Here is a 27,386-nt window from a genome sequence, read left to right as displayed (position 1 = left end):
TGACCCCTAACGTTCGCTGCACGACTGCTGCCCGTCCTTTGCGATGAGTCCCGTTCGCCACCGTTTCGGAAGCCCTACAGGCCAATGGCCGGCTCCCCGCCTTATCGTGTTGCAGGGTGAGCAGAGCGACGTTATCACGCTTCAGGCATAGGTTGGCCTTCATGGGTTGACGTGTTCTACGCACCTAGTCCCTAAACACCAGCTCCAGCGGCGAGTCAGTGAACCGAGTCTCCACGTGTGTGACCGCCTGATCTCCCAAATAATACGTGTAACGGGATAGATGGATGGACCCCTTTCACAGCCAGAGCAGGGGGGGTTGGAAGGGGGACACACGCAAACACAGCTCACCACGACGCTTCACACAAAACGACTTCTGCTTGTGCAAGCCTCGAATTCAAGAGTCAGGCACTGCAGGCCAAGTTGCTATGGCAGCCCAACCCAGCAGAGGGCCCCCTGCTCGCGACCTATCACATGCCGCGGCCTCACACCAAGGGCCTGCATTGACGTGGACTCGGACGACAGCACAAGTCGGCATATCCATATCCATAGCTGCATCCATACCATATCCATTATCCATATCCATATCCTGGGCCCCCGGGCTAAGCCGTTTCAGTGTCGTCCGGGGGGGTTGCCTGCCAGCCTTTTCTTCCAGTCCCTTTACCGCTTGATGGCGTGAAGTTGATTTTATACATACAATGCCAGCCACGGCCTTCGAGAGCTCACATCATCCATTGTTAAATTGTTGAAGCCGAAGCTGAAGCAGAAGCAGAAGCAGACGCCAGGGAGTAGAAGGACGCAGACGCAGAAGCTTGAGCTGAGCGACACAGCTCGACCAAGCCGTTCAACATGGTTATGAGAATGAGGTCGCTGTCTCAGCGCATGCCGTCGTGGTCCAAATCAACCAGTATGCCCATCCATCAACCTCTCCTCTCATCCTCTCTCTCGCCGCATCACCGCGTAAATCTTGCAGACTCGTTCTGATACTCATCGCCCGCACCAACCTGTAGAGCGTTCAAACAGACTCTCCAAGAGCGATGCGCGCTTTAGCACCTCCACCGACCGGATGAACAGCCTGGAGCTCAATGATCCTTCAAAGTATGGCTCCCATATCCTCAACCAACCAACAGATTGGGGCGCAGAACAGAAACTAACCGCAGAGCCTTTCGGTATCCGCCGTGCAGTCTCCAGGAGGAAGAGAGCTTCCAGCTGGTTCCAGGCGGGACCAGCGACCAGCTGCGATGGCTCGAGATTGACAACGGCGTCAGGAAGGAGGACGACGACACGCCGAGTGAACTGACCCCCAGCGAGAACGTCTCGAATGCGGAGCCCGCCGGCGATGATGATGATGCAGAGGCCGGTGACGATGCCGCCACCACTAACGGCGTCAACGGCGTCAACGGCGACAGCGAGATTGTAAACGGCGAGACTCCCTCAGGCGAGACTCCCTCAGGCGAGACTCCCAATGGCGTGACTCCCAATGGTGAGACCGCCAACGGTGAGACCGTCAACGGTGAGACTGCCGTCGCCGAGACCCCCGTCAGCGAAGTCGCCCCCAGCCTCCGTTCCAGGACCACCAGCTTCAAGGCCGTCAGCGTCAAGACGGCGAGCGAGAGGGTCGCCCTCGACGATGCTACTGACGTTGACCCCGACGAGGTCACAAACTATGTTCTCCAGTGCCATGACGATGTCAACAACCATCTGCGGCAGATCAACGATGCCCTCAACCTCATCAGCATCATGGGTCCCACGCGGAGTGGCAAATCGACCCTCATGAACCTCCTTGCGGGATGCACCGATGAGCCGCTGTTTTCCACCAGTCCCGGAGCTGAATCGTGGACAAGAGGTAGAGAAAAGAAAAAAAGCATCTCAACGCATCTTTCCTGGTTCACATGTACTGACTTTTCCTGCACAAGGCACCAATCTGGGCAACAAGATCATGGGCGTCAAGGAGTTCTCCAGGCTCGATGACGGTGTCGAGGTGCCTCTGAACAGCAACCAGAAAGTGGCCTTCCTGGACACAGAAGGCCATGGAGACCAGGGCGACTTATACGAGTTCGTGGCACCATTCCCATCTTTGTTCTGCTTGTGAATGACGAGCGTACTGATTTTCATGACAGCATCATGCTCTTTACTCCCGCCGTTCTGTGCTCTCGCGTCATTGTCTTCAACACCACAGATGTCGCCAAGGACACCATCCTGACCAGCTTGGCCATGATGACTCTGGCGGCGGATAAGCTGAACTTTGGCGGCGACAAGAAGACGACTGGGCCCAAGTTTGGCCAGCTGGTCATCATCATCAACAAGTGAGTTCATCATTAGTACAACATCAATGAGAGGTTATCTAACGATTCATCAGGTATGATCTTGGAGGCTCTGGTAAGTTTTCCAGTGAAGGGATGCAGCCACTCAACACCAACTAACCCCGTTCAGTGGACGACGTCCGAAAGAACATCCTCAGGAAGGAAATTGGCAGGACCGAAGCCATCAAGAGGAGAAACAAGATCCGAGAGAAGCTGGCCGCCGAGTTTGAAGACGTCACAGTAAGCCATACCCGTAGAGACCTGAGAAATAGGACAACAAGCTCACAAAATCCCAGGTCCACATCCTCCGCGGAAACTCTCTCAAAGAGGGCGTCCAGGCCAAGATCAACGACAAGACCAAGGAGTTCCTTGTGCTCGACGACTTCAACGACAACTACGTCAAGGACTTCAAGAACCTGCGAGCCCAGCTCTCCCAGATGCTTCGAAGCCCGCGACTCGTTGCCGGCGCGCCCTTGACCGGCGCCTCTACTGCCGATTTCGTGTCGAGCATTGTCAAGTCGATCAACCGGCTTGAGCAGAACGGCCAGCTGCACGTCCCTGACATCTGGCGGGCTGCTGAGAACGAGGCCATTAACAGATCTCACATCAAGTTCCACAACGACTTTAGAGAAGCGTGCAACCGGCTGGCCCAGGACCCGTCGCTGATTAGCACCAAGGACTGCAACAAGGTATGCGATTATCTGGATCTCTCAATGACACCACGAGTCTGACAACATGTAGAAACTCGATCGGATCACGCAGAAGTGCATGACCGACGTCCGTGGCTCACTGAGATATCTCACTCAGCAGACCATCAGGTAAGAAGTTGACGCAACTCACACTCGGCGCTCAGAGTTAACAGTCCTTTTTGTCCAGAGATACATGTGCAAGCCTGACAAAAGAGTCAGAAGGGCAGAGAAATGAAGTCCTGGCCGCCAACCTGCAAAAGATTGAGGCCTTTGCCGAGAAGGAGCTCACAGAGCTCATCGGCTCAATACAGGACACGGTGACAGAAGCCGTGTCCAACTTCAAGACCATCTCGGTCGACACCGCCGACAAGATGCTGGACCAGCTGCACGGCGACCTGCTGGAGAACTACAAGAAGAAGGTGGCCTCGTACGACGAGCAGGCTCTTGTGCGAAACTACTCGGTCACGTACGACCGCGCGTTCTTCACGGCCGCGGCCATGGCCAAGCAGAACCTCAACATTGCCTGGACCTCGTGGCTCGTCGAGCAGGACAAGACGAGCGCGGAGCAGATTGCCGCGGCGCTGGAGAAGCTCTACCAGGAGAGCCTCGTCGGGGACGAGTCCATCTGGGAGACGCGCGCGGACGAGGAGCTGAGCTCCCATCTGTCCAACTACTACAACACCATCGATACCGAGTATCTGTGGGACAATGCCGCAGCCATCAAGGCCAACTACACGGAAAAGGCCAACAACGCCAAGAACCTCGTCGCCGCAAAGGTGGCGGTTCGAGAGCAGGAGATGGCCAAGCTGGTCGACCAAGAGCTCGGTGAGCACCACGTTACTCACAACTGTTATGAATGGCAAAAAGTTCTAACCGCTTCTTTAGAGAAATACCTCGCCGTCTACCAGAGACAGCTGGACGAGTCTCTGCTGCCCAAGGAGGACGTGGGCGACTTCAAGGCCATCACAGACAGCACGGCCTGCCGAAGCGAGCTGATAGCCTTCCTCAAGGCGCAGCCGATGAGCACTCGGCTGTACGACCACTACCTAAACCAGTTTGACAACCAGCTGTCGACCAAGAAGAGCACATTTGGCGACAAGTACACAGCGGGTATGAGAGCACCCCCCTCCCCCCCTTTGCACTCTATCATCATCTAATTCTCAGTTTTCCTAACGCTTCCCAAACAGTCCTCAAAGAGTTCCTGTCGTACATCGAAGAGGAGCTCGACCGCATCGTCAAGGCCCAGATCGAAGACTTCAAGAACCAGAGCGACACCCTCCCCATCACGCGCTTCCTCTCCAAGGACAAGATCACCTCGCACCTGGCCGCCTGCGAGTCCGCCGCCCGGGCCGCCTTCGAGAGCAGCGTGTCCAACTTCAGCCTGACCACCGAGGAGGCGCGCCTGCGCGTCACCGAGGCCCGCAACCGGCTCGCCGCCGGCATCGCCGACTACCACATCGCCAAGCTGCTGCTGCTCGACTCGCTCGTCAACAAGTGGAACCGCCAGGCGCTCAACCGCTGCGTCAACGAGGTGCTCTCCGGCGTCGTCGACTTCACCCTCGACACGCCCGAGAAGCTCGAGGAGGCCGTGCGCAAGGCCAAGATGGCCTACTTTGGGGAGGCTTGTGGCGAGACGACGAAGCAGGCCGAGGTAAGTTGCCGCGACGTTTGGGGAAGCTGAAATTGCTGACGTTGAATTTTTCAATAAAAAAAGACTTGGGAGACTTTCGAACGAAAGGCCGACACTTTGTACGACAACATTCGGTGAGTTCTTCATGTTCCCTTCTGCTCCTCCTTCATTTTTGGCATTCCTAGTTGCTAACAGTCGTTCTCAGACGCGCTCAAGCTGTCTTCAAGTTAAAGGTTCGACACAAAAACTCCCCGGCTTCTTCTCATATACACCCCCTGTCAATTCCTCATCGCTAACAAACTCCACAGGGCATCAGCTACGAATCGACGACCTCGGAGCTGGAATCCAAAGTCATCCACGGAATAAGCCGCCCCTTTGCTGACCTAGCCAAGTATGCAAGATTTTCTCCTTATTACGCCATAATATGGTTGCTCAGATTCCTCAAAAAATCTTTGTACTCGGCCGTCATATGGTTAATAAGATTCCTACTCACATATAATCGCTAGTCTCCTCGGCATGTCCTGGATCTCCAGCGGGTCTGAATTCCAGCATGAGCTCCGCCCCGAAGGCAAATCGAGGTCATATCTGCTCAAGAACTTGAGCAAGCCAAAGGGATACGGCGTATGTACATATATTAATGCAAAAGAAACACACACAAAAACAAAAAGCGAAAAAGAAAACATGCCTACCCTGGAGCATTTTCCAGGGGAAGAGAGAAGAACGAAGACGGCTAACTTGTGGCTCTAATTTCAGAACAAGCACTGCACAAGCCTTCGCTTCGACAACTGGAGAGCCGAGTTCTCTGACTTTGTATTCGACGAGCCCATCGTCCAGGAGCTCTCTCCCTTTACTGTCCGTATCCCCCCCCTTTTCTGGAGATGTCCTACGTCAGGTCATGCTAAACGAGAGATGAAAACAATCTAGGTGAAAACCCTCACAGTGCCAGCTCAGGAAGAGAAGTGAGTTTCTCCCTCAACAACCAACTTACACCGACGACTCCCCCTTTTTCTACTTTGGCGACTTACTCACCGTCTACGCAGCACCCAAGTCAACATCGCCATCAAGGAGACCAAGACGGAGACAATCAGCCACTCCAACCCCGTCATGTTCACCGCTGACAACGAGTAAGCCACCATCTTCCTTCACCCTTCATCCACAAGACAAAACTAATTCCCAATAGATACGCCGCCACAAAGGGCATCGAAGAAGTCATCACCTCCCACATCAAGGTAACACCCAATACATCATCCCCCCCAAAAAAACACACCTGGTCTTGTATAGCTAACACAATCCAGGACGCCTTCCACGCATCCGACTCCTTCGCAGACGTCAAGCGCAACGAAGTCACACTCGACATCGACTTCAACTGCCCCGTCATCTGTCCCGCCAACCGAGCGTACGGGCTCTCTCTCTTCCCTCCTCCCCACTTCAAACCCTTCGTCAAATAGCTAACGGAATCGCATTAGAACGACCGTCACTTGCTCCGGCTACACGCAGCTCACGTCCATCACCTACACCGCCAAGATGAAGTAAACAATCACCCACACCATAACCCCCGTCCTCCCTCTCAACGTCTCAACTCGTAAATACTGACATAATCATCTCAAGGCTCGTCCCTGAAGTCACCTTCACAGGAGGTCAGTCCAAATTCTCCCCCATTTCCCCTCTCACCAAACACCAAGCAAGGTAATTAACAAGGGATAAAGGCTACACCCGCGCCATCACGAAGAAGAACGACACAGGCAACTTCCTCAAGGGCGACTCCAAGAAGAAGCGCTCCTACGCGGACATTCCCAACGGTCCTGCAGATGAGCTCAAGGACAAGGCGGCTTCCAACGCGGACCCGTGGGACTGGGAACAAGCCATCGAAAAGCACCCGCACATCCAAAACCTCGTGGACCGCATCAGCGAGCCTCAGTGGTAAGTGCTCTTCCAACAATTACAACCGACAAAGGAGGAAGAAAAAAGCTAATGTATTTGAACAGTTACGAGATGTACGTACGCGGCAAATGGGAAGGCATCAGCGGCTGGAAATTCGTAAGTCCACCTCCCCCATCCTTCAACCTCATCCATCCTCAACTTCACTCCATCACACTTCCCCTTTCATCAAACCTTCACTACCAAACCATTTATTCCAATCATGAAGCAAGACTAATATAACAAACAATAGGTCATCCAAACAGACATCAAAACCGCATAAACCACTCAACACCTCTCACTCACCCACCACCACCAACTCCTCAACTCTCGACTCTCAACTCATCTTTGCAACTCAAAACTCAAAACTCCCAACCTACCTTAACGACAGCAAGGACAACGACGACGAAAACCATCGCATCAAAAGCCATTCCAGCCCATCGGCTCAACAAAACATTCCAGAAAACTCACTCAAGACTTCTGCACGACTCCCATCACATGAACACATTTTGCATGAAAACATCGCATGAACAAATCACAACGACGACGACCAAAAGCCATATGAGGAACATATGCCACACACCATTTTATACCAACTATATACCATCTTGACGTTTTCCACCCCCCCTCGCTAGCATTAGATACGTTTTCACGACCAGTTTTCTGCCTACATATCTATCTATCCCGCCTGTCTCTGCCTGTCTATCTGTCCATCTGCTTACCTGACTGCTTGCTGCTTGCCGCTTGCTTTACCTGCTTGGTTGTCTGCTTGTCTGCATGTTCGGATCGTTTGAATCGCTTGTTTTTCCTCTAGATAGCCTACGCACTTACGCACCACTACGCATATACTAGAATGACATTACGCGTTACCTGACCTCACCGACCGGACAATCCGCTCACAAATTCCACTATTGATTGCCTAACGAGTGAATAACTAATACTGCATAACTAATGAAGTAGAACATTCTGATAGTTTAGATCCAATCTGTCTGTTGCGTAATAGAAAGAAAGAGAAGTAAGAAGGGCTACCCCTGCTGCTTGTCGCCCCCGTCCCAGAGTATGCCTTGCAGCCAGACTCAGCCGCAAGCGTAGAGACACCCCCCATGTTAGACCTGCGAGACGGTCACCTCATGGGGATGCTTGTCGATGCCGAGGCTGTAGCGGCGCTTGATGGCCTTCCAGGCTTCAACCAGCACAATGTACGTCGCCACGCAGCCAAAGACGACACCCCATTCCCATGTCAATGCCTGATGCTTAAACACACTCTTGTTGACATGGGGAAGGTAGATGACGGGGAAAGTAATGGCAAACCCGGCCACCACGGACCAGAACAAGAAGTGGTTGTGGTACACCGTCTTGAAGACGGAAAAGGGCCCCTTCCACCTCTCGTCCATGTTGAATAGACTGCGGTGGAAATGCTTCACCTCCCAGGCAGTAACCAGGAGCAAGAAGCTCAGCGTGGCAAAGGTGGCCGCCCTGGCACGGAACACGGGGCCGCAGCCGGCGTGGCCGTTCTCGTTGCAGTCGACGGGCAGGTTGTGGAAGCCGTGGCCAGAGGCCGCATAGGCCACCAGCATAAACGCCGCCAGGCAGAGCGATCCCATGAAGGTGCCGTACATGAACTGGTCCCGGATCAGGTCCAGGGTGAAGACGCCCTTGTGCAGGCTGCGGGGCGGACGCCGCAGAATGTCTGGCTGCGCCTCCTCCAAGCCCAGGCCCAGGGCCAGGGGGGACGAGGTGACGAGGTTGGCCCAGAGAATCTCCAGCGGTGACAGCGGGAAGACGGCGACCTGCTTCTCGTCCTTGAAGGCCAGCCCAATCAGCAGAAGGATGGCCTGGGCGAGATTGGAGGTGAGGAGATGCAGGAGGAACTGGATGCAACATACAAGTCAGCCACAGGCCATCACCACGCCATAGGATTGTCAAGTCGCTCTCACCTTTTGAATATTGTCTGCAAGCCGGCGACCTTCCTTGATGCCCGTCACAATGGACGCAAAGTTGTCGTCCGTCAGCACCATGTCCGACGCTTCCTTCGCCACATCGCTGCCCCTATCGCCCATGGCGATGCCCACGTCAGCCTGCTTCAGCGCTGGCGAGTCGTTGACGCCGTCGCCCGTCATGATGCAAAACGCCTCTCGGCGGTGCAGCGCCTGGATGACTCGGACCTTGGTCAGGGGGCTGCACCGGGCGATGACGAGCGGGAGCGAATCCATGGCGTCGACCTGCTCGTCCGTGAGGTTGCCAAAGTCGGTCGCCGACATGACAGTCGTCGACTTCAGGGGGACATGGTGCGACAGGATGCCGACTTCGTACGCAATCGCAGTCGCCGTCTTGATGTGATCGCCAGTGACCATGTGCACGGCGATGCCGGCCTGGCGGCACTGTGACACCGCGCCGGCCGTCTCGGGACGCGGAGGATCGTACAGACCGGCGAGCCCCAGGAAATGGAGGCCGTTCTCCACCTGGGAGCGGTCGTGGGCGTCCTCCTTTTCCCGGTCCAGGCTTCTGTGGGCGATGCACAGCACTCGGAGGCCCTCGGCAGCGAGCTCCTCCGCCTGGGCGTGGATCTTGTGCTTCAGCTCCTCAGACTCTTCCAGCTTTGGCAAGACCACCTCGACGGCGCCTTTGGTATACACCTGGGACGTGGCATCAAGGTCGCCACCATAGACAACACTCATGAGCTTGCACGACGAGTCAAAGGGGTGCTCCGCGATGAGTTCATCGCCGGCAGGCTTATTCTTCCCAAAGCGCAGGGCAAAGACTTTGAGAGCTATCTCCGTCGGCTCCCCCACCGCCTTCCACTCATCCGAGCCCAGGGCCGTAGTTGTGACGCTGCTCGAGTCCGTCTCGAGCTCCTTCTTACCGTCCGAGACGGTGGCGTTGTTGCACAAATACAGGGTGTCGAGGAAGGTGTTGAAGCAGGTGCCCGCGAGGGATCCTGACCAGGACACGGTGCCGCTGCTGGGATCATACGGGTCGGCGGTGCCCTCAATGAGGCCAACGAGGCCGCCGCGGAGCCAGACCTTGCGGGCAATCATGCGTCCCTGGGTGAGGGTGCCCGTCTTGTCGGAGCAAATGTTGGTTACTCCGCCGACCGCCTCGAGGGACGGCATCTGACGGACGATTACATGGCCCTTAACCATTGCCTTGGTAGCGACAGCCATAGTGACGGTAAGCACGGCAAGGAGGGATTCCGGAATAACGGCAACACCCACGCAGATGCCGTACAGCAAGACGTTGTCGTCCATGTCCCACTTGTTCACCGAGAAGACAATGACGGCCAGGAGGATGGCCAGGCCGAACAGCAGCAAGGCAAACTTGCTCAGCGTGACCTGCAGAGGCGTCCCCTCGAGGCCGAGAATGCTCCTGGTGTGTTGGTAGCAGTTGATGAAGAACCTGCTGACGGGCCCAGAGCCAGTGTTCTGCTTCTTCTTTTGACGCAGCAGCTGGGCAATCTGGCCCACCTCGGTATTCATCCCGGTCGATATCACGATGCCGGTCCCGCGGCCGCGAGTCACAGAGCTTCCGGTGTAGACCAGGTTCGTGCGGTCGCCCATGGGGAGCTCGGCGTCGTTGAAGATGGCGTCAGGCTTCTTGCTGATGGCCACGGACTCGCCCGTAAGGTGAGACTCGTCCGTCGACAGGTTGATGCCCTGAACCAGACGCAAGTCGGCGGGAACTACGTCTCCAGTGGAGAGCCAGACGAGGTCGCCCTTGACCAGGGTTTCCGCCTTAACGGTGGTGTTGATCCCGTTGCGAATCACTTTGCACTTGGGCGTGGACAAGGCATATAGCGACTGGATGGTCTGCTCAGCGCGGTAGTCCTGGATCAATCTGCGAGTCGTTTCATGAAATGGTAAGCAACACATGAAGATATAAGAGAGAAGAACAAGAACGGAAAAAGAAGAATCTCTACGGCAGGAGGCTTGGTCTCTTCCTTTCTGCGTCGGCGGCCTTCTTGTTTTAATGCAACATACCCCACGATGATATTGAGGAGAATGACGGCCAGGACCACGCCACCTTCGACAAAGTCGTGAATGGCAAAGGACAGGGCCATGACGGCGATGAGCACGGCAGTCAGCGCATTGGCAACCTGCTGGAGAAAGATCTCCCAGAGGGACATGCCCTTTGCTCCCTTGATGGCATTGGGGCCGTCCCGAGCCAGGCGGGCGGCCGCCTCGACGTCAGTTAGTCCATCTTCGGCGTCGGTCCTGAGGAGCTCGGCAACGCGCCGGGCGGAGAGGGTGTGAGGACAGAGCGGCTTCTCTATAGCTGATACTATGTCGGGGGGTTCCGCTATAGGGGGCTGGTCGTCCTGGCCGCTGGAGAGGGTCGACGAGTCCGACGAGGCGTTGGCGTCTGATGCACCATTCGTGAAGACAATGACGGTCTCTCCCATCGAACGGGTATCGTGAAGCTGTTTCCAGCCGGGACAAGACGCGAGGTCTTTGCTTTTAAGAGATGTTGTCCTATTAAGGTTCTGTTGTGGATGGAAGAGCCGAGGGTCTGGCTAGCCTCGTTGCCCCTCTGCCGGTGCTGATATCAAATGGCGGGTTGGAGGGTGTATGACAGTGAGAGATGTCAAAAGAGTCGAATAGGGCAGAAGTGCAGAAGACACGGGGTGAAGAGAAAGTCCAATTCCTTCAGACACCGTCCGGGGGCTGGTTATATAGGTACCTATGTGGCTATACAATACAACCTGGGCGGTCCAGGGAAGAAAACCAGGAAAAAGGCCGAGGTGAAGCCTGGGAAAAGGCAAAGAAAAGCTTGGAAGGGTAGAAGGGAGAGGAGGAGGAGGAGGCGAGGGAAAGCAAGTACATTCTGTTCCAGACAGAGCGTAGCTTCCCACGCCACTTTATACAAACAATTGGAAGTGTATCTGGGCACAGAAGCGCCTGGCTGATGGACGGAATGATTCAGCAAATCACAGCGGAGAGAAAGAGATGCTAAGGGGAGCCGTTATCAGACGGAGGCGGCGGATAGCGTAGCTGTCCAGATAGAGCATGATGTGCAGCCTGGTGTGGGAGGGGGAGCTATGAGACGAGATACCCCGGTTTCCGCTTGGGGGAGATGCTACACCACATGCAGTTGGTGCTGTGCTCATGTTGGCACTTGCAGTGGATTGTCATCGGTAGCAGGGGCTGCTTTGCGTGATGGGCTCAGAGACATGCACACTGTGATGCCGATGCGAGATGGGAGTTCAATGAGAATGAGAAGTAGAAGCTTCAAGTGGCTGTTGTTTGTTGAGGCGTCTCCAAGTGGTGGCTGTTATCGATAACTGGAACTGCATGTAACATCTACAACAAACCACATCTTCTCCTGACATCCAGCATATGTTGTTACGCTTCATCAGCATCCACATTGACATCTACAACATCAATCATCAACATCCCACATCAATCTCCATCTCCGTCTCCCTCCCGCCCAGCATCGACCAGGCACGTGCCGCAACCCCTCCAACTCCCATCACGAGGGGGGGCGGGGGTCAACCTTCAACAAGTCCGATTGGCCCGAACCCGCTTCCCGGTGTTGCTTGGGGGTATCAAAACGGGACAACGGCCGCAGTACTCGGCAAAGTTGTTCTTTTTGTCGTTCAGAATGACATGGTTGTGCATTTTGCTTGGGCGGCATCGCTTTGCGTTTGGCGTTGCCGCCGTGCCGTGGGGAGACAGCCAGCACAGACAACCGAGTACCTGTAGCTTTTGGAGTGGAGCGTGTCAGTGGCTTGCAGGCCGTCTCGTAGCTTGAGCATGACGGGGGGAGCAGCAGCATCTTGATGACCAACTCTTGTGCAGGATCTGTTCTCTCAGTCGTCGTGAAGCCTCTTCCTATGTCTATTTGCTGTTCATGGTACTCGAACCCATCGTTTCACGTTTAGTTCAGGGTACATGTAAGTCGAGATATCAAACACCAGACCATAGAACCATCACCATCTTCTTCATCAACCTCCCATCATCTTCACCATCACCACCATCACATCCATATCAGCATCCATATCAGCATCCGTAATCACCCATCCCATCACCAACCCCGCACCCCCAAAATAAACCAAGAAGCCCATCACCATCAACGCCAATTCTCTTGGCAGACACACTCCAAGTTCTCATCCTCTCTGTCCCAAGAGCAAAACCACCCCGCCGTCAATCTTACGTATCTTCCCTGTGGCGGCACACACGTGAACCTCCCCCGTCCAGACTTGTCTCATTCAGTCCTAGTCCCTTTAGCACCTGGTCAAGTTGCCGTGGGTGCTTGCTCGCTCTTCATCGTTGAAACGGCCTCGAAGTTGTAAGCCACCAGAGAGCAATTACAGGTACGGCACCGGGCAACAACTGGAGTGACCACAAGTACCTACAGAGATGCTTTAGCATTTAATCAAGAAATCAATCACTCTCGTTCATCCTCTCATCGTCATTATAAACTTCGCTCAAAGGTAACTCTATCCTCACCATGATCAGCTTCGCCCAAAAGTAACTCTCAGATACAATTCCGCCTCCGGTTCCTCCGCCACTCCAAGCCACAGCTCCTACTAAGCCCCCCTACAACGGAGCATCTCTCCCCGTACAAGTCTTGGCCTTTTCTCCCTCCTCCTCCTCCTCCGGCCTTCTTGGCTCGACGCGCGTTCTCATCATCTCCCACTCAAAGGACGAAATCGAACCTGAGCCCTCCCCTCCCTTGCAGATGCACTGTATGATCATATACAAGAAAAGATGGCCAGTTGTCCGCTTCCCTCTTCGATTGCCATTACGTTAAACGCGTCCGGAACAAGTACGCACATGTGATGCCATTGCTGCATATGGTGTCCCTTGGCATCTGCCACCTGATGCGTTGTGCATCAGACAAGCATACCGACGAGTAATGCACTCGCAAGGACTCGAAAGAGGCAGCCAACCAACACCGCATCGAACCGAGATGACCAGAACCATCCAGTATCCGAAGCTTTCCTATCAATTCCGTGTCCCAGACTCTAAGCCTCTCACATACACAGGCAATACAAGCCAAGCCCAATGTCACCTGTCAAACTTCCGTCAAAGACAAGCAGTCACACAAAAGTCACACCACACTTTGACACATCAACAACTCACAGTAGAACAAGGCGTCCTTTGCTTTCCTCCATCCATTCAAAATGGTTCTATCCCAACAAGTTTATGTACGGCTCCGGCCACTTGCCCCAAACCAGCGGCCTGTCCCCCAGCCTGCCGCTCACCGGAGCCAAGATTTTGATCTTCCGCCTGTCCTCGTCGACGTCGGCCACGTACACGAAGCCCATCACGTTGGCCGCGCGCACCACGTCCGGACTGTCGCGCACGGAGGCATTCATCACCGCAAAGGTCCAGTGCTGCATCAGAGATGACGGCTCCTCTGTAACTAAGCTCTGCTTCTCGTCGGGTGAATCTGTACAACGAAAGCATCAATAACCTGCGTATTGAATGTGAAAGCCCAGTTGTGAGACGGGGTAACGTACAGTCTGCAAGCTTGTAAATGGTCAGGGCGTCAAAGTCAACCTGCTGAATCTGCGGACTCAGCGTCCTCTTGGCGTCCCCAAAAAAGTACTCTTTAATCACAGCCTCGCGGGAGTGCTGCAGAAACGCCTCGTCCCTCTCGACCACGCCATCCGATTTGTCAAGCGCAACCACCTGTATCTGTTCCCCGAGACTCGTCTTTTCGCTCGCGAACCGGGTTGTGAGATCCGCATGAATCTTGGGTGAACCAATGACCACCACAATGTTGACTAGAGACACCAATTAGCCACCTTGTAACCACAAATGCCAGAGACGAGAACAACAACTTACTGGAAAACTCGTCGACAATATGCGCAACCAGATCCATCCCAACCTGCCCATCCTCGCTGATTCCCGTGCTATCTATAATCACCCCCGACCCCCGAACCTCTTCGTCCTCGCTCAACCGCCCACTAACAGCCCCGGCCAGCCTCGCCACAAGCTCGCGGTAAAAGTCCTCGTCCTCCTCCGGCGCCTCCCTCCCGTAGTGAAACACCATGGGCAGCTTCACGGGCACGGTGCTCGGCCCGCTCGTCGGCGTCGACCCCCAGCCGTCCACCGCCTCGGGATCCATGACCGTCGCAAACACGCTCGCGCTCAGCGTCCCCGCCAGGCTCAGCATGCCCTCCCTGGGATCCGCATTGACCGTAATCACCTGGTATCCCTGGCGCGTGGCATAGCTCGTCAGCGTCTTGACCAGCGTCGTCTTGCCCGAGTTCGGCGGCCCGACAACCAGCACTCTAGGCCCCTCCCGTCGCTGTCTTGTAGCATCCACGCGCATGTCGCTCAGCCGCGCATGCAAATTGATATGTGAAGTAGCCGGATTGGCGACCGGATTCGGGTACTCGGCCACAGAGTCGCGGTCGCATCGGCCCTCAACCTCCAGCTCGCAGCCGTGCCATGTGAGGATCTTGGACTTGATGCCGGAGAAGGTGTAGGAATTGCGCAGCGGCAGCTCGACGCCGTCCTTTTCAGCGGTGCCGGAGAGCACCTTGACGGTGATGGAGCCGCCCGGAGGCACCTGGAATCGCCATTCCCACGCGGGGCGGAGGGAGATGGTTCGCGTCGAGGAAACGGCTGCCTGTGATGCGACGACGGAGGAGCTGTCAGTGACTGGGGAAATCGCAGGAGTTGACAGGAACAGGGTGATTCCATGGCTTGACGCACTTGTACCGGGATCTGCCCAAGGCCGGGAATGGACATGGCCGCCTACATACAGATCGTGTGCGGACAAGAGGCAGTTTGTCTGTGATCAGGCCGCCCGTTGCTTGAAGCTGGAAAATAAAGCTTCAAGGTTGAGGTGAGCTTGCGATTGAACCGATAGCGGGAAAAGGCAAGGCGGGAACAAGTGCGATGTGGGGTCGGACCGGTCAGATAAGAGATACGCCCTCATCCTGCCGGGTCTCTACTGAGCGCTGGGTAGCCGCTAACACTTTCGTCCGGTCCGCTACTCCGTTAGGCTTAACGGCCCGCTGAGCTGACGTCTTCCAGCATATGTAGCGCTAAAACTAGAGCCCAGATCGATCTTCGTGCATCACAAAGCAGATCATCAGGTGCATTTATTCGTAGTTGTAAAGCATCAGAAGCGATACCTTGGAAGCGTCTATTGCTGTCTCTTGTGATTTTCTACCTGCAGAGACGACACTTTTTCTAAAGCCCGTCCAACAATGCTGTCCATGTATTCCAAGTCAAGCATTCAGTCGCTCCGCCTCCCAAACTCCGGAAGCATTAAAGGGGAAAGAGAAGAAGAAGAAGAAGAAGAAGAAGAAGAAGAAAAGCACTCCTGTAGCGCCAGCCCATCATATCGTCGTTAACGTAGAAGAAAAAACAGATGCCTTCTCCCCATCTCCATGCGGAGCCATGCTCTACCCTTTGCAGTTTGAATCCAGCCAGTAAACACCGCAAACACCTCCGTCTGGGCATTGCCCCTTTTTCGGACTTCCCTTTTCTGCTCCTCGTCACTCAGACTTCTCCGGGGGTATCAGGTAACATTCTCCGATACACAAAGGCGCAAGTAATGCCAGTCCTTGATCTTCGCAAGAGAAAGCCGTCAACTCCAACAACGCCAGCGATCGCCTCTCAAGCCCGTAGCGGAGTCGTACACCGACCCGAGAGAGCGACCAAAAAAGAAAACCATGCCATGGTCTTTGTCTAATCATCCTCGCCCGCCAGCTCTTTGAATATCTTCAACAGGCTCCGGACGCCCGTCAGTATGTTCTCGTCTGGTCCAAGGCCGGGTGTGAACTCTGCGTGCGCAAAGTCGATGAGTTTCAGGGTATATATCTTGGGCAGCTGAAGATCGTCCTCATCCTCGTCCTCGTCTCCGTTCGCAGAGTCGTCCTCATCCTCCAAGGCGATGCCGCTGTCCATGCGGTTGTCCATCCCAATGTTAGTGCGCGAAACCGGCGGACAGGTGTACGACTCGGCCGAGTCACGCTCCAGGATCTCATTGTTCTTCTCAATCGCCGCACTGAGAGCAGCGCCGTCGCCCTCGAAGATGAAGAGGAGAGACGACGAGTACATGCGGGTCTCGTGGTTGGTCAGGACCTCTTCGACGCGCTCCAAGTCCCGCACAAAGGCGGCGGCCACGGCCCTGCCCAAGGCCTGGTCGATGCCGGCGGTCTTGTTGAAGATGAAGGTCCGGAAGGCGTCGACCACGTTGTCATCGTTGACCGCCAACCTGCCAAAGTCCTTGTCGTAGACCATGTAGCCGTCCTTGTCCCACTTGGCCTTGTCCCCTGAGCCATGATACACCTTCATGCCAGAGATGCGGAAGCCCAGGTTTCCGTGCGTCGTCTGCTCGCTGATGGCATCGAAGCGCCGCTTCTTCTCGGCAGGGGCGTCGTCGGCCCACAGCCGGACGCCCAGCTTGACGTCGAGGATGTTTGCCTTTTTGTAGCCGAACGAGGCATTCTCCAGCACCACCGACTTGTCCGTCTTGATCTTCTTGCCCTGGGTAGGCACCCACGAGACTGCGTTGTCCGCAGCGGCTTTGGGCGCCACCTTTGCCACCTGCTCTACTATTTTCGCGGCAATCTGTTCCTTGCTGGTCTCGACGCCGTCGTCGGAAATGACGCCGAGGAGTGCGTCGTCGAGAGGCACATCCTCGGGGGTGCTCAGCTGCAGGTCGCCCATGAAGAGCGGCATGATCTCGGCAAAGTCGCGGTAGCCGTTGGCCTCGACGGCCTGGTAGAAGGCAATCTCCGTCTGGGTGCAGGGCTTGATGAAGAGCTCGCCGTCGGCGTCGCACAAGGTGCCCGCACTGTGGTTGCGCAGGAAAGGTTAGCACAGAGCATCCATCTTGTTTTCGTCCGTCTGCGAAATCGACTCACTGTCCGGCGACGGCATGGTCGTAGTCGCGCAGCTCGTCGGGGCTGGGAATCCTCTTTTTTGCGACCATGGCTTCGGCGTCCGTGTCTGGTTCCAGTTTGACGGCTTCTTCTTCTACTTCTTCTCCTTCTGCTGCTTCTTCTCTCTCCGAATCCCTCTCGTCTATCGAGGGATGCCGCGTCTGCTCGTGTCTAGGTGTAGTAGGTAGAGCCAGTGTTTGAGGAAGAAAGTTCCTTTATTAGGGAGTAGGATCGTCGGTGTTTCTCCGCGTTCGTTCAGCGTAAGGCACGGCTGCAGGCTGCCAGGGATGGGGTTTGATGACGGGAATCTGTCGGGTTTCAGGACCGTCGGAGGGGCGTCGCAGTCACAGCAGTCGCGCAACCATGTCGAGCATCCGGTCGGGCAGCGGCGGGGGATCGCGAGGGCTTTTAAAGGGCGAGCAGACGGGAAAAAATGCCTTGAGGGTTGAAGGGGAGAGAAGAAGATCGGGTGAACAGAGTGGCGTAGTTGTAACATTGATTAATTTCCAGGCCTCGCTCAACCTTTTCCCGCCACCAAGCCAGGCCCGGCCTAGCCTGCATGCCGCACCCGACGCCTTCTGGCGCCCTGTTCAGCCCGTGGCTAGCACGCAGTTAGCAGCTGGGGGCGCCGAGTTACAGCGGCTAGTCCACTGGAACCGCAGGGAGCTCTGACCGCTATGCCGTGCTGTGCTCTGACGGAGGTGTGCGGTGCCGAGTCCAGCTCTTGGCCCCCCATGAATCCATCCAACTTCATCACCAAAACCACCACCCCTGGCTTTCACGCTGTTTGTCTCTGTTTGATGCGTGATGCCTCCCGAGTCACGAAGAGACAAAGCCAGCAGCTGAGCCACAGTCTCGATACTCAGCGCATTCCTCCGCCCCGGCCAATGGCAGTGCGCGGCATCTTCCTGATTTGCTGGTAAGGCGCATTTCTTCTGTCGGGATTTCCTGGGATCCCACGCGGCAAACATGCACGTCAAGTGCTCCCGATTCCAAAGTTCACGCGATAGCCAGCGCCAAATGATTTGTCGAGATTTCATGCTGGACTTGTTTGTGGATTTCAAGGGTGTTTGCTGCTGCAGGGGTCTTGGACAGTCACCGAAAAATAACGTGTATGTGCTCAGCTTGCAGGCAGCCTCTCCGTGCTCAGCCTCTTCTCCTCTTGTCTACCTTATTCTCACCACTTCACTGCCCTCTCAATCTGTCTGTCCCCCTCAACCCCCAACCATCTCGACTCACACTGCACGTGTCCTCTCAGAAGCAAATACCGTCTTTGTCTGTTACATGAAACAGCTAATGCCACCCAACTTAGTCAAGGTAACCAACCAATTTCGCAAACATGACCCCATTGCACCACTAACGATAACAACTCGCCCTCAAGCTCCAGCTGCTTGCTTGCTCTGTTCTCCTCTTGTCTCTCTCTTTTCCTTCACCTCTCATCATTCTTCTTTTCTTTGCACTCCCGCGTGACCCTTTAGCACGGCCGTGTCCAACCACATGGTGCCAAATGCTGCGTCAAAGAACCCATTCACGCACGCACTTACATGCCAAATACGTGTCAGCTCCTCAACCACAGCCACGCCCTCATCCTGCCTACCTATTCACCGCCCTAGGTACTGAACAGCAGGTAGATAGACACCGAGAGATAACAAGCCCGATATAGGACTCTGTACTATTCAAGCAGCTCCAGCTGCCGGGTACTTACATGTAGAAAGAGTCACCGCACAGAGCCTGCGTTCATCAACAAGGGCCTTAATCTACTTGCCCTTCTGCGGTTGAAAATAGCATCAGGAGTCACCATCAATGACTGATCCCCTTCCCCATAGCCTCCATAGCCGTACCGTTTACGTTGATCGCCTTCAGCGGTTAGATGCTCTGCCGAGAGCCTACCGCCAGGAGTGAGAGGCTCAGCTCCGTTCTAGCCGCTGACAGCTTGGCATCGCGAGGCTTTCGCTCAGCCCTCCTTTACAAGACAAATGGAAACTAAGCTGAATACAAGATAACGAAAACGAAGAAAACGGGCAGCTCGGGATATTATAGCACTCATAAGCGCACGCGCTACTATGTATGCAGGTCATTGCAGGGCTACCAGACGTTATATGACGCCGTTGGAATGGATGAGTAGCCAAGCACACATATCATACGTGCGTGGTGAGATTCAGCCCCGGCACTCGCACGCCTCTTTGTACAGATTCCTGCCCAATCTCATCTTGGGTGCCAACCCATTCAATGTAAGGCATGGGATATTACATGTAGTAGCAGCAGATCCAGCGGTCTGGTAACAGGCAGCAAGGGCAGCCTACAGACTCGATGCACGTTCAAGCTACATGTATCAAGAAAGACGAGGAGATGCATTCACCCAAAGGTGCTGTCAAGCAATATAAGGCTATTTCTGAGCATAATGTTTGATAGCAAGAAGCACATCTATCCACATATAATCGTTCTCGTATCCGCATAAGCGGACAAGACAACTCAACAGCCATCACATACTCGGCGACTAAGACAGCTAAGAAAAGAAGAAGAAGAAAAAGAAATGAAAAGAAAGAAAGAAAGTATCTTGTTCACCAGCACATCGTTCGTTGCACGAGCATATATCCAGTCTCATCATCCAAAGACACAGTCTTGAATTTCAACCCTGTAACTGTAAAAAAACCACCCTTAGCCCAGAAGTCGCTCATTCTCATGAACTAATGCACATCTTTTTCATCAAATAACCCAAAACTCCATGCCGAAATATATAGACAATACGCAAACAGTAAATGCATCCCTCTAACCCCATGTACCACCACCACCACCCCTTCCGCCCCTTCTCTGAGCACTCAACCTCCAGTCGTCCTCGCCCGCAAACTTGTTATACAGCGGCTGGATCCTCTCCGCCTGCTTCCTCTTGCTAAGCCTGTCCGTCGGCGCGACCTTGAAGAAGGTCGGCGCCGCCTCGACCAGCCACTTGGGCTCGATGCTCGTCGTGCAGTGCATGTACTCCTTCGTCGTCAACACCAGCGTGTGGTAGATGATCCACTCGGCCTGCTTCCCGAACAGCGCCGAGCTGGGATGGAGATAGACCGGCGTGCCCTCCGTCAGGGTCTTGTACCCTTCCTGGGGATCCTTGCGCGCCGCGTTGCGGAAGAAGCCCGTGCAGAGAGCCTGCCGCACCTTTTGCGTGTCGCGGCCGCAGGAGACAATCGGGTGCTTGTAGCGCTCCATGATCTTGACGAGCTGATCTCGCACATCCTTGGCTCGCCGCATGGACCGCGCCTGGATAAAGTTCTCAAAGCACCAGGGGTTCGAGTAGCCGCTGTTCTTCCAGGCATTGTACACGTTGAGCAGCGTCAGGTGGTCGCCGTGAGGGTCGTGGAACTTGGACTTCTTCTGATCGGCCTGCGACTGCTTCTCCTTGGGGCGGTAAAAGACGTTGGGCAAGTTGAGCATGGCCACGATGCTGAGCATCTCGTCGGAGCAGCCATAGTCGACGGCAGCAATGAGCACCTTGGCCAGCGACGGCTCCATGGGGAAATCCGCCATCTTCCGCCCCAGGCGCGTCAGCAGGCCTTCGTCGTCCAACGCGCTCAAGGCGTACAGCTCTTCCAAGGCTGTCAACATCGTGTTGATCGGCGGCGGGTCCATAAAGTCAAAGTGCAAGAGGTCGTTGATGCCCATGGCCTTGAGCATGAGAATCGTATGCGACAGGTTCTGTCTCTGGATCTCAGGGATCGTTGTCGGCAACATCTCAGACTGGTAAGCAGCCTCTGTGTACAGGCGGAAACACTTTCCAGGGCCCGTTCGACCAGCACGACCCGCACGCTGGTTGGCCTGCGCCTGTGAAATGGGCGTGACGACCAACGAGTCCATTCCAAGCTTGGGATCGTAAGCATTCTGCTTGACAAAGCCGGGGTCGACGACGTAGTAAATCTCATCAATCGTAATGGAGGTCTCGGCGATGTTGGTAGCAATGACCACCTTGCGACTGCCAGGAGGGGCGGGCTCGAAGATTCGGCTCTGCATCTCGCTCGGAAGCTGTGCGTACACGGGCAGGATGAGCAGAGGAGGCACGCTCGGCCCAAGAGCCTTCATTCTCTCGTACAAGATCTCGCAGGCCGTGTCGATTTCCTCCTGACCAGTCAAGAATAGTAGGATGTCGCCTTTGGGCTCCGTGAGATGGATCTGCATTACCGTGACGAGCGCGGCATCAAGATAGTCAGACTCCGGTTCGCGAGAATACAAGATTTCGACAGGGTACGTTCGGCCAGGGATCGTGAAAATGGGACACTCGTTGAAATAGGCGGAGAACTTGTCGGCATCCAGCGTGGCCGAGGTAACAATGACCTTTAAGTCGGGCCTCCTCTTCAACGCCTTTTTCAGCAAGGCAAACAAGACGTCGGTAGAGATGGTTCGCTCGTGGGCCTCGTCAAGCATGATGCATGAATACCGCCTCAAGTCAGGGTCCACGAGAATCTCACGCTGCAGCATACCGTCCGTCATGTACTTGATCCTCGTCGCAGGACTGGTGCAGTCGTCAAAGCGGACGGTATATCCAACCTCTTCGCCGAGCTTGCAGCCAACTTCCTCCGCCACACGCTTCGCAACTGACATGGCGGCGACACGGCGAGGCTGCGTACAGCCAATGATGCCGTCCTCGGCGAACCCGGCTTCGGCGAGATATTGGGTCAGCTGGGTCGTCTTTCCGGAGCCAGTCTCTCCCACCACGATCAGGATCTGGTTCTCCCGCACCGCCTCGATCAGCTGCGAACGGAACGCAAAGACGGGTAGAGACTCTCGTTGCTCCTTGATGCTGAGGTTGGTGCGCTTGCCCAGTGATTGACCCTTGGGAATGACCGCCCTTTTCCATTCAGGCTCCTCCTCTGTCTTGGCGTTCATTCGCGCATTCTTCAGATCGCTCGCAAACTTGCGTTTGTCAGGGTCGGCCATTGGGTCGTTCCACTGGGCGGAGAGGTTCTCCTTTGATTCCCCCTTGGCAGCCTCCTCGGCCTCCTTCTGCTTCAACTCTTTCCTCTCCTTGGAAAGCGTGGTTCCTGCCATGGCCGCTCTGTTCATCGATCCATCAGGAGCCTTGACCACTCGGATAGGAGAAAGCTCCAAGGACTGCTTGGTCTGGCCCGCCAAGAAGGGCGGCTCCTCCTCTCGAACTTCAATGTCAACATCTTCCTCCAGCTCCATCTCGCCCTCGCCACGTAGCGTCGCATTGTAGTCCTCCTCGAGATCCGGGTAGTCGGACGCTTTCGCCACACCAGAGGCAATGAGCTGCCGGATTTCCCAGCGTTCTGGTGAAGTCATTCGCTTCTTATGCCGTCTTGGGGGTCCCAGGGAGTCCCGCGGCATTGCGGGGGTATCGTCGACGAACCCGTTTCTTCCACGACCACCAAGAGCCTCCATGTTCGCGCCAGTAGTCAGCCGCGCCTGTGGTTCGAGATCTCGGCCAGTCTCCTGATCAACATCCTTCATGGACAGCCCCACCCTGCGGCCTTCGATGCTGACAACCTTGACCCAGACCTGCTGCCCAGGAGACAGCAGATCGGAGGGGTGGTTTACGCGCTGCCCGGAGACTATGCGAGATATGTGAACCAAGCCGTCCACCTTTCCCTTGACGTGGTGGATATTCACAAAAGCGCCAAAGTCCTTGATGCCGGTGACATGGCCCGGATACACCTTGTTCATGATCGGCTCGTCGTCTATCTCGGGTGCGGGAGCCCGGCTGAGCTCGTCGTGGTCGTCATTGTAGTCATTGTAGTCGTATCGTCGTCGGTTCCGCGACTTTTTCTCTCGAAATCCGTCCCGCCAGTCTTCGTCGCCTGCATCCTGCGATCGCGATCGTGACCTGTACTTGTCCCGCCTCCGGCCGTCTCGAGATCTTGATCGATGCCTCCGTGATCTTGGCTCTCTGACTCCATCTTCCGGACTTCTACTCCTCTTCCTAGACGCCTTCTCCTTCTTTGCCTTGCCCTCGAGCCCCTCTAGAAGCGCCAGCGTATCATCGATGGCGTCCGCGCCGTCGTCATAAGCAGGTTTCTTGTCGGGCAGAGCGAGTCCGCTAAACACTTTTTCGTTCTCCTCCTTCGTCCTGTGGTGATGCGGCTCGTCGTTGTGGGCATCTCCGTTTCTCTGGCCCTTGAACTTGGGATGCATGGCCACCACGAGGCGATCCAGGCTGTCGACCAAGCTGGGCGGGAAGTCGGCGTTGAGCCCCTCGAGCCTCTTGCGGAAGTCATCGCTGGAGGAGCTCTCGAGGCGCTGGGCGATGAGGAACTCGGCGAGGGTCTTGTCGCTGATGCCGACGTGGTTCTGCAGCTCCGAGGTGACCTTGGACACGAGCGACAGCAGCTCGAGATTCAAAAGGTCGTCCATGGCTGCGGATGGGCGTGAAAAGTTGCGAAAGTTGGAACAATGACCGACGCGCTAGCGGCAAGGCTGCCGGTAGAAAAGTCACGGTCAGCCCGCCTCTCACCGCGGGTGAATGCCGGGATATCTCGGTGAGGTGCCTTGACCGAGGAACTGCCCCATTCTGATGCGAGCGTGCAGCTGGAGTAGAGGTACGAAGAGGCTACGAACCGCCTCTTTGAAGGCTGTGCACACAGAATGCTTTGTAATGAAGAAATGGCCAGAATTAAGTGGTAGAAACGAACTTTCTAGTGCTTCTGATGAAAAAGTACGCAATCACAACTAACGAAGGTACGAGGAAATGCCATAATCCGGGGTACGGTAGCAGCGTTCCATTGCTGTTGAAGTCCTAACCTTAGGTTGTCCGTATAAGTGATCCGTATATTGATTCAGCGTGACTCAACACCGCGCCTCGACATCCTGTGCCTGGCAAATAACAGCTCAAGGATAGGTACCTTAGGTATCATTCCCTGTTTAATCCAACAATGACAGCATCAAGACGCCCATAGCCAATCCACCTGTAATGCACCGAATACCTTCCATATCCGCGGCATCATCTACCTTACCCTACAAAAAGGCGACCAAATCTTGAGGCCGCCCTTGTCACGATCGCAAGTACAAGTACCTGTACGCAGGCAACAGCCCCACAAGCCTCGCCCTCCAGCAAATCACAGCCCCTGCCCCAGCCCCGTCATTACGCAACCTTGTCCCCAAGCAGCAACACCATCGTCATCACCCGTCACAAGCCCACTTTCGCCCTCTTTTATCTCGTTATCCAGCCCATCTGGTAGGCCGAGCACAACGAAAAGACCCTTGGGGTTTGTTCTTCTCCATCGCCGTCTCGTCTACATACAACAACCACTTACAACTACTCACAGCTTCATCCTATCGATACAAGCGAATCGCGACAAACACACAGACAGACAAACAAACAAACATCGCCAAAGCCATCATGTGTTCCGCCGACATCTTCCTCGGCGTCCTCGCCATCCTCTTCCCCCCGCTGCCCGGTACGTCCATCATCACCCCCATCACCCCACAGTCCCATAGCAACTCTCTTCTCATGCGAACCATCGAGGCTCTCCGCTGCTCATACAGCTCACTAACAATCTTCCCAGTCTGGGTCAAGTGCGGCCTCTGCAGCGCAGACTCCCTCATCAACATCCTCCTCTGCCTCCTCGGCTTCATCCCCGGCCTCCTCCACGCCTGGTACATCATCGCCAAGTACCCCGAGCCGCCCTACGAGTACGACGCCGTCCCCAACGAGCGCGACGGCGGCAGCGGCCGCCACGGCAACAACCGCGTCACGTACGTCTATGTCCAGACCCCGCCGGGGCCGCACCACCAGCAGCCCAAGCCCCAGGACGGCCGCATGAACTACGGGACTACCTCGCAGTCGCCTCAGCCGCAGCAGCACGGGGTTGCAAACTCGGGAGAGGGCAGCTCTGATCATCATCAGGGCGTTCCGCCTTCGTATGCTGAGGTTGTTGCTGGCGACCACAAGGTGCAGACGCGGGATTAAGGGAGGACGAAAGATGCATATGCCGCCGTCAGCCCGAATATGTCAAACGATACCCTGATACAGGTACGGATACGGATATCTTGGCGGTGATGGAGAATTGCGATGAGCTGCAGCGAAGTGCGGGCGAATAGAGAGTAGAGAGCGTGGTGTTTGCCCTTTCAGCTACTCTTTGTTTAGAAGAAGCCCCCTCTCTGCGTTGTTCTATGGTCGTAATTGATAGCTTTATTAGCTTTCACGGCGTTGGAGATGATAGCACATGATTCGATGAAATCTTTGGTCTCTATTCCTCATTCTCTGAGACGTTTGGAGGATATCTGGTGGCTATCTACCGATGTCGATGAGATGGTCCAGACTACCTAGTAATACCCCCGTGCCTTTAACCTTAATAAAGTTCGAGTTTCACGGAATTGGAAATGGACCAACTATTCCTCAACCGCTTGGTTGTCTTCCAGCGTAGGATTGTGCACTGATGGCGCCGGCCGGTCGTTTTCCTGGGGAATCTTGAACTGCACCATCAGCTCCTGGGGCAGGAACGTATAGAACGTAGGAACAATCTTCTGGATACTCTTAACAAAGCGAATGTCGGCTCCGAGATCTCCAATCTCCAGCGCCATCCTCATGCCCGGCTTGAGGCTCGCGAGGATGTCTTGCTCAAAGTACAGGTCAATTTCCCTGCCCTGAAGGGGATGCGTGGTGACTTGCTGGACCCATCCGTCTTCGATGGTGGCTGGTTTGAGGGTGAGCTTGCCAAGGGGCATGAGCCGAAGCGTCTTGTTGCCTGCTGCGGTAATGGCCAGCTTCTTGAACCGCTCAATCACCTCCTCGGTCGGGGGATGGACTTTTGTTATCTCCAGGACGCATTCGTACTGACTGACGAGCTCAACGGCTTTACTAGCGAGGTGCTCGAACATCTTGCCGTCTTCCAGCATGGCAATGGACGAATAAAAGACCGATTTGGCATCAAATCCCTCAGGGACTCTGAACCGAGACGAATCCCACGAGTGGGGATCAAACTGAATGAAAAGCTCAGTCGCAGCTGGGTTGAAGACGCCTGGAAGCGCAGTTTGCAGCGTGTTCAGCGCCGTCCATTCCTCCCTAGCCATCTGGCAAACGTTCAACGCCTCCTTGACATTGTCTTCGTGCTCGGGGCAGACGTCGTGGTGGAGGACGTATCGGAGGAAATTCTCCACGACGGATATCGCCTCTTCCATGGGCTTAGGATGAAGACCGGTCAGAGCGACGAGCCTCGTGGAGAAGAAGCCTGCTGCCACGCCGGCAAAGTCCACCGTCCACTTGGTCTTGTCGCCGTCGTAGAAGCGGTCGCCGGCCCCAGAGCCTTCGTAGACGACGTCTCGGGCCGTGGCCTCGCGACGCTGGGCGGGCGTGAGCTGCTTGAGGTCCTTTTGATCGAGACCGGTGTAGGCGCCTGGATTGGTGTCCACGCCGCCGAGGAAGAGGTAGTCGTTTAAGTAGGTGGCTCTCCGATGCTGGATGCGGCGGCGGGAGCGGAATCGCTGGATGCACGACTCGATTCGCCTGCAATGAGTTGTATCAAATTAGCTACTGGAGGGATGAGGACGAGGGACGAGCTGCTGAGCCAGTTGATGATACCTTTCAAACGGAATGTCTCTGTTGAATATTGTTAGCTGCATCCGCCATCAGATCTGTGGAGTGACACTCACGCAGCGTATATCTCCTGCTTCTCTTGCATTGCTTCCGCGGGCATCATAGGAGGGTCTGCAAAGTATTCTATCTCTGTTCAGTTCCTGGCACGCTTCCAGTTCATCAGAGAAAACACGCCATACCTTCAAATCCATTGCCGCGGTTCTTTGGCAGCGCGGTTGGGCCTCTGCTGGCCGTCGTCTTCTTACTTTTCTTTCTCTTCTTCCGGGCGCCCGAGAGCTGGGCGGGATTGACGGGGGCATCTGGAGCGTCGTCTTGGCCATCGTCACCAGCATCGTCTTCCGATTCTCCTTCGACTCCGGCTGGCAAGAGATGCTTCGTCGGGGCCACACTCTCGTCAACTTCGGGCATAGGCTCGCTCATTGTGACGTCCTTTACGGTGATATCATCAATGCCCTGGGCT

The 27,386-nt window shown here is 55.3% G+C and overlaps 7 protein-coding genes across 7 annotated transcripts; 2 read left to right on the top strand and 5 right to left on the bottom strand.

Moving 5' to 3' along the window:
• Positions 1–846: 846 nt before the first annotated feature.
• BBK36DRAFT_1177638 (hypothetical protein) lies at positions 847–6,819 on the top strand (the record flags this gene model as incomplete). The annotated part of the gene is made up of 26 exons (XM_024896075.1): positions 847–904; positions 1,008–1,095; positions 1,182–1,843; positions 1,914–2,052; positions 2,118–2,303; positions 2,357–2,376; positions 2,431–2,534; positions 2,582–2,989; positions 3,042–3,118; positions 3,177–3,814; positions 3,875–4,099; positions 4,177–4,640; positions 4,704–4,753; positions 4,825–4,852; positions 4,928–5,010; positions 5,126–5,240; positions 5,373–5,471; positions 5,544–5,578; positions 5,660–5,743; positions 5,800–5,848; positions 5,915–6,015; positions 6,086–6,148; positions 6,228–6,256; positions 6,326–6,539; positions 6,605–6,656; positions 6,790–6,819. 26 exons carry the CDS (start codon positions 847–849, stop codon positions 6,817–6,819), a joined length of 4,101 nt encoding a protein of 1,366 aa, XP_024748173.1.
• An 823-nt stretch (positions 6,820–7,642) lies between these two features.
• Positions 7,643–10,935, bottom strand: BBK36DRAFT_1123599 (cation transporting ATPase; the record flags this gene model as incomplete). Its single annotated transcript, XM_024891077.1, has 3 exons — positions 7,643–8,371; positions 8,474–10,370; positions 10,514–10,935. The coding sequence occupies 3 exons, from the start codon at positions 10,933–10,935 to the stop codon at positions 7,643–7,645; spliced, it is 3,048 nt and encodes a 1,015-aa protein (XP_024748172.1).
• A 2,368-nt stretch (positions 10,936–13,303) lies between these two features.
• On the bottom strand, positions 13,304–15,255 carry BBK36DRAFT_1135939 (hypothetical protein). Its single transcript, XM_024892812.1, has 6 exons — positions 15,203–15,255; positions 14,327–15,116; positions 13,999–14,265; positions 13,666–13,928; positions 13,580–13,599; positions 13,304–13,381 (listed from the first exon to the last, which is right to left on the bottom strand). Exons 1-4 carry the CDS (start codon positions 15,236–15,238, stop codon positions 13,666–13,668), a joined length of 1,356 nt encoding a protein of 451 aa, XP_024748171.1. The 5' UTR covers positions 15,239–15,255; the 3' UTR covers positions 13,304–13,381; positions 13,580–13,599.
• Positions 15,256–16,186: 931 nt separating this feature from the next.
• Positions 16,187–17,435, bottom strand: BBK36DRAFT_1170520 (SAICAR synthase-like protein; the record flags this gene model as incomplete). The annotated part of the gene is made up of 2 exons (XM_024895457.1): positions 16,187–17,297; positions 17,368–17,435. The coding sequence occupies 2 exons, from the start codon at positions 17,433–17,435 to the stop codon at positions 16,187–16,189; spliced, it is 1,179 nt and encodes a 392-aa protein (XP_024748170.1).
• A 2,601-nt stretch (positions 17,436–20,036) lies between these two features.
• BBK36DRAFT_1135938 (P-loop containing nucleoside triphosphate hydrolase protein) lies at positions 20,037–23,755 on the bottom strand. Its single transcript, XM_024892811.1, has 2 exons — positions 20,150–23,755; positions 20,037–20,114 (listed from the first exon to the last, which is right to left on the bottom strand). The coding sequence occupies exon 1, from the start codon at positions 23,743–23,745 to the stop codon at positions 20,155–20,157; it is 3,591 nt and encodes a 1,196-aa protein (XP_024748169.1). The 5' UTR covers positions 23,746–23,755; the 3' UTR covers positions 20,037–20,114; positions 20,150–20,154.
• A 975-nt stretch (positions 23,756–24,730) lies between these two features.
• On the top strand, positions 24,731–25,300 carry BBK36DRAFT_1161007 (UPF0057-domain-containing protein; the record flags this gene model as incomplete). Its single annotated transcript, XM_024894339.1, has 2 exons — positions 24,731–24,788; positions 24,897–25,300. 2 exons carry the CDS (start codon positions 24,731–24,733, stop codon positions 25,298–25,300), a joined length of 462 nt encoding a protein of 153 aa, XP_024748168.1.
• A 419-nt stretch (positions 25,301–25,719) lies between these two features.
• On the bottom strand, positions 25,720–27,334 carry BBK36DRAFT_1177624 (hypothetical protein; the record flags this gene model as incomplete). Its single annotated transcript, XM_024896074.1, has 4 exons — positions 25,720–26,836; positions 26,912–26,929; positions 26,983–27,049; positions 27,106–27,334. 4 exons carry the CDS (start codon positions 27,332–27,334, stop codon positions 25,723–25,725), a joined length of 1,428 nt encoding a protein of 475 aa, XP_024748167.1.
• Between the last annotated feature and the right edge of the window lie 52 nt (positions 27,335–27,386).

Source organism: Trichoderma citrinoviride, assembly GCF_003025115.1.
Source record: "Trichoderma citrinoviride strain TUCIM 6016 unplaced genomic scaffold BBK36scaffold_10, whole genome shotgun sequence".
NCBI classification, from domain to species: domain Eukaryota; kingdom Fungi; phylum Ascomycota; class Sordariomycetes; order Hypocreales; family Hypocreaceae; genus Trichoderma; species Trichoderma citrinoviride.
This window is presented reverse-complemented; position numbering and strand designations above follow the sequence as displayed.